This window comes from Macadamia integrifolia, chromosome 8, assembly GCF_013358625.1.
Source record: "Macadamia integrifolia cultivar HAES 741 chromosome 8, SCU_Mint_v3, whole genome shotgun sequence".
In the NCBI taxonomy this organism is placed as follows: domain Eukaryota; kingdom Viridiplantae; phylum Streptophyta; class Magnoliopsida; order Proteales; family Proteaceae; genus Macadamia; species Macadamia integrifolia.
This window is the reverse complement of record NC_056564.1, coordinates 8,334,489-8,347,144: the sequence shown is the minus strand read 5'-3', so window position 1 is coordinate 8,347,144 and position 12,656 is coordinate 8,334,489. Positions and strand designations below refer to the sequence as shown.

The 12,656-nt window shown below is 36.1% G+C and overlaps 1 protein-coding gene across 2 annotated transcripts; it reads left to right on the top strand.

The window, feature by feature from the left end:
• The first annotated feature begins 9,418 nt into the window (after positions 1 to 9,418).
• LOC122087126 (7-methylxanthine methyltransferase ICS1-like) lies at positions 9,419 to 12,608 on the top strand. 2 transcript variants are annotated; one of them, XM_042656131.1, is made up of 4 exons: positions 9,419 to 9,801; positions 10,417 to 10,717; positions 11,792 to 12,045; positions 12,140 to 12,608. In XM_042656131.1, the coding sequence occupies exons 1-4, from the start codon at positions 9,730 to 9,732 to the stop codon at positions 12,497 to 12,499; spliced, it is 987 nt and encodes a 328-aa protein (XP_042512065.1). In that variant the 5' UTR covers positions 9,419 to 9,729; the 3' UTR covers positions 12,500 to 12,608. The 2 variants fall into 2 exon arrangements, with proteins under 2 accessions (XP_042512065.1, XP_042512064.1); XM_042656130.1 differs by having other exon boundaries at positions 10,417 to 10,827; positions 11,782 to 12,045.
• Positions 12,609 to 12,656: the final 48 nt, after the last annotated feature.

The following is a 12,656-nucleotide window of genomic DNA, read 5'->3' as shown; positions in this document are numbered from 1 at the left end:
TTTATTTTTATTAGAAAAATATAAAAATATCAATTATCAAAATAAATGCCCATCACAATATTAAGATCCATAATTAGAGTTTTCAAGTTCATAGTCGTGGGGGCTAAGGCTTTGACCAAGAAAACTAGGTCATTGTTAGTTTTATAACAAAAATTTGGTTAAAAAAGAAAAAATGCAATTTCTAGAAAGAGGGGTATTGTGCTCTATGGCCATAAGTTGGTGTTTATCAGCAAACATGAGATTCTCCAACTCCATTACATCGCTCGGAATTTCGTCTCTCTCCCATTCTTTCTTTATAGCTTGGTTCATATCATATAGTAGGTCTTGGTTGTTGCTTCAAGATGCTAGCATGACATCATGTAATTAGCATAAAGTAAGAGACGCGTCCCTTTGATTATATTTTTTTGACCTTATCAGTGATTCTTATGCAAATTATAACTTTTTGATGGAAAAAAGGGAGTTAGTATCTGGGTTGGAGTAAGGTTAAGTATGGTCATGACTTGTCGCTCATCAAAGTCCATTCATGTTGATGCTCTTGTGCAATCTCACTTGCTCCATGCTAGTGTGGGGGCCAGACGATTAGTTAATTTTCTTTTTTTCCCAAAATTAAAATATGAAGCAAATGCCAACTTGTGGGAAGAATACGGTAGCACCTATGTGTGTGTCTCTCTCTTTCACATATGAAATGACTTCGTTACCCTCCTATTAACGATTCCATTTTATCACACTTCATTGGTGTGCTCCCCAACGCTACTTACTCAAAAGACACCTTCTCTATTAAATCAAATTAGAGAGAGGGTTCTCTAAGCAAGTAGCACTCTGTATTTTCTCAAAATGATTTTTTTTATTAAAAAAATTAATAAAATAATCCATTGTCAGAGGGTGTGCAATACATCTCAGGCTCATAGAGTCTTTTCCCATCAAATTAATAGAAGGAAGAGTTTCACATAGGGACGGTAGACCGTGAGCAGGAAACACCCAGAATTACCCCTAAAATGAATCATTCCTAAGAGTAGAGCAATGTGAGAGAGAGAGAATAACTTGAGTAACTCGGGAAGAAATCAACATTATTGTTATTATTATTTTGATATGAGACATTATCAATTTGTATTTTTAAATCAAAAAATTTTTTTTTGGGTAAATTTTTAAATCAAAGTTCAAGACCAATTAACTGGAGAGAGAAGGAATAAAACGCTTAAAACCCATTTAAGTCGATAAAACCATACCTATGAAGTATTGTAGCATGAAGCTCCTCTATCACTTCACAAAAACTTGGGGAAATGGTATGACTAGCCGCGAGCCCGTGATTGAATCCAAAACATATAAAACTGAGAGGCATCGTATAGGGAATTAGGGATATAAGATTCGCTATTTTGAGAAATCAAACGGCGAACCAAGAGGAGGAAGGGAAAGTCGAACTTCCCTCAAATTTTTCTTTTCCTACATTTCACCATATCAATAGATTTTGACAATTATCTCACCCCATCAACTCCCCATTATTTAGATGGATAGGGAACATCTCCTGATCATTGATCGCCCGAATTGTACCCATAGCTATTGAGTGATCCAACATGTGTTCAGGTACTAATTCCATGGCTGCGCTTTTATCTACCAGAACAGAGGTGCCACGAACAGTACTTCTAGATTAGCACCTAGACACATGTCGATTGTTGTTATGTAAGTAGTAGATTATTATTATTGTTTTTTTATGTATCCTATATTATGTTATATATTAAGAAGGCAATATGGGTAGTTATAGAAAATGGGTACAAGAAGTTGTGATTGAGTGAATTTAATCGAAGTCGTGATAAGTTGTAGGAATGTGGATTGTTAACTATTATCCTATGTATCTATTTATTTAATAAGAGATAATGAAAGAGATAAAAATTGAATTCCTAAATTGTCTCTAAGGTAGAGATAGGCTTCCTCATCAAAATCAGACATCAGCTTATGTAAAGCCAAACCTTTCTTCTACCTTTTCTCCTATATTTTATGTTTTATTTTTCTTTTTATTTTTATTCTCGATTTTCTCTCATCTCCCTTCTTTTGCACGTCCTCTAAGTAACTATTGATCAACTTGAATGATGAACACTCAAAAGAGAAGCCGGATCTATCCAGACATGTCTCATACCAAGAGAAAAGCTTCTACAGTCACAATAGTATGCATGATGATTCCTTGCCCTTATAATATATAGTCGACATTTGTTTGGGAAATAACGGACTCATGCTTACCTATGAAGGCCTTAGATGCCACACATTGAATTTTTATTTTTTTATTAGACTTTGCACGAGCTACAACTACAAAGCCAAAACCATCTTACACTATTATTTCCATTTATGATCACCATTTATTTTTTTCACTAGTATCCAACTGCCTATGGAGAAAATTCTAAAAATTCTATTGAACGGCATAGCACCACGTTGTCATTATGTCCACACGCTAATGTAATTTCGATTGGTGAGCTGTCTCACCGTTGATGACGATGATTGGTTGATTACCATAAATGTACTCAGCGATAAAAAATAAAAATAAAAAATTACCATAACTGTTACGCTGACTCTTAGGAGGGTTGCCTATCACGTTCGAAACCATCTCCGTTATTATTTATAGTTGAGGTATAGTGACTCAAAATACAGAAACGTTAATGATTCCCAGAGACATGGAGGTGGAGGAATACTGAATCTGGTAAATCTTCACGTACGTGAATATTCTTTGTCTGTGGATATGATTTTTTATTTTCTCTCTTCTCATTTAATAGATGTCATATTCAAAGATCAGGAGCGTTCATGTACATTCAGTTATGTGAAGATTCACTGCTCTCAGGAATACCTATTTATGACCCATGGAGATAGAGAAGGAGATTCGAGCTATGCTCAGAATTCTTTCACGGTTCGTACGCCCTTAGTTCTAAACTCATTAATTTAGGGTTTAGTTCTCAAAAAAGAGAAAAAGAAATCATATTTATTACTACAAAGACGGGTAATATCAGCAGTGAAACCTATGCTAGAGAAGGCCATTGAAGATTTCTTCAGGGAGGGATTTTCCTCTGATGTCTTAATCGTAGCGGACTTGGGTTACTCCTTTGGTCCTAATACATTCTTTGTGATCACTACGATCAAACAAAGAGTAGAGAAAATGTGTAAGGAATAGGGTTTAAAGCAGCCAGAGCTTCAAGTTTTCTTATATGATCTTCTGGGAGATGATTTCAACTCTATGTTCAAGTTCTTTTCTACAAATTATCAACAACTTGAAGGAGAAAGGAACCACAACGAGGGTAAGATGTGTTTTACTGCAAGTGTTCCTGGATCCTTCTACGATGAACTGTTCCCTCATAATAGCTTACACTTTGTTCATTCTTCCTACAGTGCGCACTGGCTCTCTCAGGTAAGTTTAAGTTTCATCACTTTCACGATTTCACATGCCCCACCAGCCACCAGCCACCAGCCACCAGCAGATCAATTTCACTTTAACGGGTTTACTGGAATCTTGTGCCTTCTTTATTTTCGTTTACTTTAGAAAATGGGAAAAGGTTGGGTATTACGCTGCTGATAATGCCCATTTGTGTCTATCACTCTCCTCCTCCCATGGGAAAAACCCCCCTTCTCTAAAAAAATATTCTCAAAATTATACCGGTGACATGCTTACCTGGACAACTATCACATGGACTCATATACCGTCAAATGGCAAATAGTGAAGTGTATTCCATTAGGCATAGTGATGGGAAAGAAAACTACCTTAGAAAATATACAAGATCAAGGGTCTCATTGTAGTGATGCCCTTAATGTTTGTTATTAGCGATTGAGTTCTATGTTCAATTGCACAACATATGCTAGTGTTTCCATGTGTGTCTCTCACTCTATCTCTTCCCATAGTAGGGTCAAATATGTCATTTCATATAAGGAAATAAAGAGATAGAATCATAGGGAGGTGCCAACTTACCGACATGGCTTGCCAACATTCCTTCTATCTTGTTATTATTATTAGGGAAAAATAACTCTATCTGGGTGCGTGGCCTATTCTAACTCTCCTATGTGTCTATCTCTCTACTCCCCATGTGAAAAGATGTTTCTACCCCTTATTTTTTTGGAGGAGAGCTATAGACATAGCTAGTGCTCCCAAAATAGAATACCAGTTCTATTCTTCTTATTATTATTATTATTATTATTATGAGAGAAAGAACCATGTCAGCCTGGTGTAGGCACACCAACAAACTAAAACATCTTCAACATATAGGGTGGGGGCAGCATGGTCTTTTTATGCCTGCCTGTGTCTAGGCTTAGGCTAGGCAACACCAGATTGGTAGGTTTCTTTCACGCTAATATTAGTATGAGGAAATGAGTTCTCTCTGATCATGCAACCCCCACGTCCAGACAAAGAGGACGGCGAAATGACTCCCCCATACCTTTGAAATTAAAAAAATCCATACTATTGATTCTCATATGCACCAAAGCATTCTTTTCCGTATTATTATTCATTTGAGTGGGTGTAGCTAAGTATGGACGATAAGTAAGTCAAATATAAAGCAGGTATAGGAAGACCCAAATTTGTCATTGAAAAGCAAATATTCAATTCAATATTTGATATTGTACCCAAAAAAAAAAAGATATTTGATGACTAATTAACATAAATGAAAACAACAAGCATTGTTCAGCTTTATCTACGAAATAGATGGAAAACTAGGTTTTATTCACTTGACCCGCCTCTTCAAAATCTGTTGACTTGAATGAGTCAAACTTATTTAGGGTGAGTCAGATTTTTCCTGCTGTCCTTTTTTTTTTTAATTATTATTTTTATTTTATCTTTCTGTGTTTGTTAAACTTGCTTCAATTGTTCAGTCTGTTCAATCCTTTTGATCACTACATAAATTACTGACATGTTTAAATTGAAACTCGTTGATCTTCAAGGTTCCACCAGGCATGCCAATAAACAAGGGGAAGATTTGCTTCTCCAACACTAGCCCTCCTGCCGTCAAGAAAGCTTACCTGCAACAATTTCAAGAGGATTTTACTTTGTATGAGAAATTAACTCATTTCTAACCCAATTATTGTATCGACTAATGCATGAAGGATAGGTGTGGGGATAAAAGAGAAGTTGATGATTATCGACTCGAGGCATAGCTTCTCTTTTATCCCCACACCTATCCTTTACTTGTCAACTGGTATCTGTTCCGCGAAGAACGTGATTTAAAACCATATGCTTACGTGCTTTCATTTAGTAAACAGTCATTGTCGATGACGATAATAAAGCTTGCATCTCCTTTTTCTTTGGTAAAGGGGTAATTGCATCTCACATGCATGCTCACCATGGTTTCTCTCAACTCACAATCTTTTCTTGTTTTTTGTTTGGAAAATTTACATCCACTTTCCCTCACGTTTGCCTTTATTATGATCTCTCCTCTGCGGTTTAGTTCAAAATATAATAAGAGTATAAAAGTTTTTTCCATTTCAAAAATTAATACTTCACTCACGGTGTTAGGTTGGGTGAGTTTAATTGTAATAAATGAAACACGGGGAGAACATAATAAAGGCAAACGCGAGGGGAGGTGGATGTAAATTTTCCTTTTTGTTTTGTTTTATTTCGTATTCACATCTCTTTTTTCTTTGGTAAACTTGAAGCTGCATCTCACCTACATGCTCACCACGTCATCTCTCAATTGATAATTTTTCATGTGAACTATGGATGAATCCTATTTAATTGGTGTAGGAATTCTCCGATCATATAGAGTTAGGTAACTCAAAATACATTAGTCACGAGAGACATGGACCTGAAGGAATTCCTATTCATGAAACATGGAGAAGGAGGAACAAGCTATGCTCATGTCACTTTCGCGGTTAGTACATCCTAATTAAGTCCCAATTCATATTCTTTCTTTGTGTAATTGTTTTGTAAATTTTGATTTGTATCTCATATTTATATAGTGAAACCTATATTATAGCTGAAGAGGCTACTGTTCTAAGTTTGTCTAAGGATGTAGTGGGATCATCCTCCAAAATTCATTGTGAGAACATTTATGAACATATAGGTCACAAGATCTCTTATTCACATGTCAAAAATTTTCCAAAACTCATATTTTTATTACTTTTGCTATATATATATATATATATATATTGTGAAAAGAAAAAAAATTGATGATTATTGGAGCAGAAATGGGTGATATCAACTACAAAACCTATTCTAGAAAAGACTATCGAAGATCTTCTCAGCGAGGGATTTTCCTCTAATGTCTTAACCGTGGTGGACTTGGGCTGCTCCTTTGGTGCTAATACGTTCTCTGTGGTCACTACGATCAAACGGAGAGTAGAGAAATGGTGTAACGAATTGGGTGTAAAGCAGCCAGAGCTTCAAGTTTTCTTAAATGATCTTTCTGGAAATGATTTCAATTCCATGTTCAAGTTCTTTTCTGCAAATTATGAACAACTTGAAGGAGAAAGGAGTAGCAGTGAAGGTAAGAAATGCTTCATTGCAGGTGTTGCTGGCTCCTTCTATGACATTGTTCCCCAATAATAACAATTTCCTTCATTAGGGATCCCACCTTAAGGACACCCTCAGTAAAAAAAAAAAAAAAAATGGTGCCTCTCTACCTTAAAAACTATAATCCCAATAATATAATCACAATTTTACCCTAATTAATGGACCCAAAACTCGACCTAAACTTATACAAGCCTAGTAATAATAATTATGAGGGTCATTGCAGAATACAACACATAAAACATCAAATCTTCACATTGGCTTGGAATCTGTAAGTCACCCAAAGAATAACAATGTTGTTAATTCTGCGAACCTTGTCATTTTTTTATTTATTATTATCTATCTGTCACACTCAAACTAGTATGGAAACAAAACTCAGAAATGTAGGAAATAATGAAAATTGCATACAAAGATTTACATGATTCAGCTAACCTAAGTATCAAGGTTGACCAAGGTCAACCCAACCCTGAATGAAAAAACAAGATCAAGATCAATTAGGGTCAACCTTACCTGGTCCAATCCAATTTATTGTAAACTAAGGGTCCATCAACTAATTAAACTTCTATGAAAGAAAAACCATTCAAATACTTCAAACTATAACCCTAAAATTTGAACGAGAGAACAAAAATATATCTTTTGAAATGACACTGGCAGTTCCAATTCAATCTGGTACCTAACCAGTAATTTCATGTTAATCCAATTGGGAGTCCCATCTCATCCCATTGATTAATTGGTACTAAAATCAGATCCCATTATCATCGTATTCATTAATGGAATGATCCCGTATCGAGTTTTAGGGGACACTTTTGGTATGAATTTCGATCGGATCCCAAATTGACACCCTTATTCCCCGCTGTCAAAATGAAACCTTCTAATATGGAAAAAGGTTATACACGTTGGGAGAGTTTACTAACCCTCTCCCAATCTTTCTTCTCCCCCTCCCTTTTGCCACTCTCCCCTCTTCAACTTATTAAAAAAAAAAAAAAAAAAACCTCTATTATTGCTGACCTGATTATGGCCTCAAACGTCTTCACTATCTTACATAACGAGAAGAATATTGCCCGCATGCAAAGGCAAAACCCTATTATTGCGTGGAAAATTGTCTTATAGATTATTATTATTATTATTATTATTATTATTATTATTATTATTATTATTTTCTTCCTTTAAAGGTTAAATCAATACTTTTTCCATTTATGGTCACTAGTTTTTTAAAATTTTCAGTATCTAACTACCCATGGGGGAAAATTTTTTCATGAACAGCATGGCAGCCAAAGTTCTAATCAGGTCCTTGTACGAGAACTTGATCTTGGATTCTCGTACACCTAAGAGGTGGACATGTGTAACTCATTTATTCTCTCTCATAATTTTTTAACTGACTACCTTTTCCTTCATATTTTCTCTCCCTATTTATTATCTCTTCCAGTCACAAAACCAGACACTCTCTCTCCTCACGGTTTATTAAATTTTTACATTTCTTTATTTTTCATTTTTCAGTTTAATTATAATTTAACATTTATTTATTTTTAGTCCTACAAAAGAGTTTTAGATACTCAGATCTCTCGAATTAAAAAGTAATAAAATATTGATAAACTATTAATAGAAGAAAGTTTTCCTCATTCATAGAGGATGGTTCACCCACCATCCGAGGGTTCACAAGTCCCTACAAGGTTTTAATATAAATCCAAAATACTATATGCGAGCATGATGGCAATTTAGAGCTATGGTGCATTGATGATATGTGAATCGGATTACTATCGTGTTGGATCAATACTGGTGTTGTATTATATAGCATTGGATAATTGGAAGGGAGAGAATTCTATATTAATATTGTTCGAATCTATTAATTAAAATAAGAAGATAATAATAGAAAAAAATTATATAAAGTAATATTTAAGTCAAAGAGAGATAAGATGGTATAGGATTTAAAAATCAGAGAGAAAAAGACAAAGGGAAGCAATGACATTGTAAGTAATCTTAATAATAATTTTTTGGGTAGGTGGCAGCAGCACATACGTTCTGCGAGCTTATTTATCTGTATTTCTTATATTGACCATAGATATGGCATGAGAGTAATCCAAGTCGTTAATTAATTTTAATTTTTTTTATGGTAACTATTTCCAGCTTTTGCGGTAAGAGTTTTTATTTCTGCAGCATCCTCCCCTGTCCACCATAAACCCACAACACCCCATTCCCACCCCATTTCTCGGCTCAGTCTCTCTCACTCCCCAAAGCTCTATTAAAGTAATTTTTAATGATGCTACATGCAGCGAGGAATGTTTTTCAGACTATTCTGTCATTACCAGCATCATTAATAGAGTTGCTGATGAAGATCATCTCTTCCTGGGTGTGGAAAAATCCAATAGGTCATATAATCATATAAAGGTCTTCACCAAAACTCACCACTATGGAAGAATCCTACTTGAAAGAAAACTATTACAAAACTGAAGAAATTATCATAATTACAGAGACTACATCTGAGATCTAGTAAGAATCTCACAAATTAGGCCTCAGAAAAAAAACTATCCATAATTTTGGAATACTATCTATTCCATCGCAGTCATCATCTCCTATAGACTAGTCAAAGATGAAAGAGTTTAGAGTTATTACTCAAAAATCAGTCATTCCCACTTTGAAAACGAACGAATTAAGACAAAACTAAAATCTCATAGTAGTGAAGAAACCCATATTAACAAGAAGTAGAAAATTAAAGTGGATACAATCAAAAGATGAACTGGGGAAAAAGACTCGATCGATAAAGCGAGAAGAGGGAGGGGAGAGAAGACGGGAGAGGGGGCTGCCAGGTTCACGATGGAGGGAAAAGGTTGACACTTTTTTTGGCTGTCCACATCATTTTTTTCTTTGGTAAAGGAGTAGCTGCATCTCACACGCATACTTTATTTGCTGTCCACATCTGTTTTTTTCTTTGGTAAAGCAGTGGCTGCATCTCATACGCATACTTTATTTGCTGTCCACTTCTGTTTTTTTCTTTGGTAAAGGAGTAGCTGCATCTCACATGTATACTTTCATATGGTCTCTTAATTGATTTTCTTATTGTTTTTTTTCCTGTCCACCTGAATTTCTATCCTTTTAATTCATTTTCCGCTGACATGATTGGGATAGTGTGAAGATTTCTCACGTTATTGGCATGTAAAATCCTCATAATTCATATGAGTGGATGAATCCTACTTCAGTGGTCAGGAAAACTTTTCCCAATTATATATAGTTGGGTAACTCAAAATACATCGGTCACCGAAGACATGGAGGTGAAGGAATTCCTATCCATGAAACATGGTGAAGGAGAAACAAGCTATGCTCATAGTACACTCACGGTTAGTACATCCCAAGTCCTATTTCATATTCTTTCTTTGTATAGTTATATTGTTATTTATAAATTTTGATCTGTATCTCGTATTTATAATAGTGAGGCTTACATTTTAGCCGAAGAGGCTTCTGCTCTAGGTTAGTCTGAGGATGTGGTGGATCATCCCTCAAAATTAATTGTAAATCGGACTAAACTCTTTTGTAAGAGGTCATATACTTGTTTCTCCTTGTTTTTTGAGTAAGATCGCTCCGTTTGGTGGAGGTGTTTCTCCACTTTCTCTTAACTGGAAAAAAAAAAAATCCTAACTCATTTACCATTTCTTTTTGCGAGGGGGCCGAAGGAACACATTATCTACCTTTTTCTTCCTCTTCAGTTTGTCATATCCATTATTTCTGAATAAATAAAAGAAAAAATCTAGTTGTAATCACGTTGATAATTTAGATGGGGCCAAAAATTTATGAACATATAGGTTTCAAGATCCCTTATTCACATGTCAAATTTTAGACAATTTTCTTATTTATATCTGAGTTTTCTTACAAGCAGTTTATTAAAGAAAAAACCCATATTTATTACTTTTTAGCTGTACATATTGAGAACCAAAAAAAATTGATGGCTGGAGCAGAAACGAGTGATATCAACGGCGAAACCTATTCTAGAGAAGGCCATCGAAGATCTCCTCAGCGAGGGCTTTTCCTCTGATGTCTTAACTGTGGCAGACTTGGGTTGCTCCTTCGGTCCTAATACTTTCTCTGTGATCACTACGATCAAACGGAGAGTAGAGAAAACGTGTAACGAATTGGGTGTAAAGCAGCCAGAGCTTCAAGTTTTCTTAAATGATCTTCCTGGAAATGATTTCAACTCTATGTTCAAGTTCTTCTCTGCAAATTATGAACAACTTGAAGGAGAAAGGAGTAGTAGTGAGGGTAAGAAGTGTTTTATTGCAGGTGTTGCTGGCTCTTTCTACGAGAGATTGTTCCCCATCAATACCTTACATTTTGCCCATTGTTCCTACAGTGTGCACTGGCTCTCTCAGGTAAGTTTAAGTGTCACTGTTTTGTCACCTAGCCTTCGGAACTAGTAGATTCAGGTGTGGATTGGGGATTGGTATCCTCTCCTGAGTGTTGAGCTACTTAGACAATCGACATGTATCTGAGCAGTGATTTAATGGCTCTCAGTACAACGCCTCTATTCTGATCAGTAGAAGCACAATTGTTGGATCACCACTTGAACCCATGTCATTTGCTCAGATAACTATGAGCTGACCTATGTGATCAACCTCAAGAGAGGAGCCAGATCTGTGGATTGGCTTGATTAGGCGGGTTGGAGAGGTGACCCAAGCTCAATCTATGTAGAACGGGCCCATCCCAGGGCAAGCAACTCAAGCTAACCTAATTTTTGAGACCCAAATGGGTGACCAAATTTTCTTAGTACCTAGGTCCTGCTGCCCATAATTGCAGGCGTCGAAATGGAATCTCATTATGGTAAAAAAAAGGTCTTTTGAAAAGAGAAAGTTCTATGCTATCATTGGTTGGAACTAACAGGAAAGCTAGCCAAGTGGATAGTTCCATTTCTACACATGCGATTATGGGCAGCAGGAAAAAAAAATTCCCTCCAATGATCTTTTGGTCTGCTAGTCTACCAAATTTCAGCCTTTATCAAACTACCACGTGGTAGGAAATGAGCAGAAACCTGGCGGCCAGGTTTCCATGGTTCGCACATACAGAAAACCTTTGCCTTAAAAATATATTTTTTTGATAGAGTGAATTGAGTTGAAATGAGTAATAAGCTTGTGCTTTGCTAGCAACATGACCACTTATGAAATTAGATGATAAAATACAGAAGAAATATAAAAATAAAGGTGAAAGTTTTCGTTCAACAATGATGAAGAAGAAATCTCTTATTTCATGGGATCTGACCCTTTGATTAAACTTTTAGAATAATGGATTACCGATCATAGCGTTGAATTCGAACTCATTGATCATCAAAGGTTCCACCAGGTCTGACAAGTGAAGTAGGCTTGCCAATAAACAAGGGGAAGATCTACGTCTCCAATACTAGCCCCCCTGCCGTCAAGATAGCTTACCTGCAACAATTTCAAGAAGATTTTACTTTGTTCCTCAAGTTGCGATCAAAAGAGTTGGTCCCCAGTGGTCTTATGCTCTTGATACTTCATGGTAGACAAGACCCCGACCCCTCCTCTATCTATGCTTGGGAACGATTAGCAGAGGCCCTCGGATCTTTGGTTTCAGAGGTACTCCTTACATATATCTTTGGGCTTTAAAAACTCTGTTAGCTTGCTAACCTATTTGTTTGATTGAGGAATTTCTTCGAATACATGGCAACAGGGACAAATTGAGGAAGAGAAGTTGGATTCTTATAATGTGCCCTATTACACGGCAACATGCGAGGAAGTACAGGAAATAATAGACAATGAGGGCTCCTTTGACACTAAACAATTGGGAACATTTGGTCTTGATATTGGGTACAAGGAAGAGAAAGAAATGCCAATGCCGGCTAAGGGAAGAAAGGTAGCTATCGATATCAGAAGATATACAGAACCCCTTATTTCTAACTACTTTGGAAATGAGATTATAGAACCATTGTATGAGAAATTAACTCATTTAATAATTGATGACATGATCAAGAAGCCGCCTCCTGAAACTGTAAGCATTAGCATCGTTCTTCAGAGAAAGGGTTGGAAGTAATTGAGATATATGTTGGACAGAGTCCTAAGTTCCTAACAATAAGGTGGCCATTGAAGACTTATAATTATGGTAGGAAGTTTCAATATGTAAGAAGTTTGGGTTGAGGTTTCTTCTGTGTGTGAGATTGGCTCTTGGTTAAGGTGGATGACACCCACAC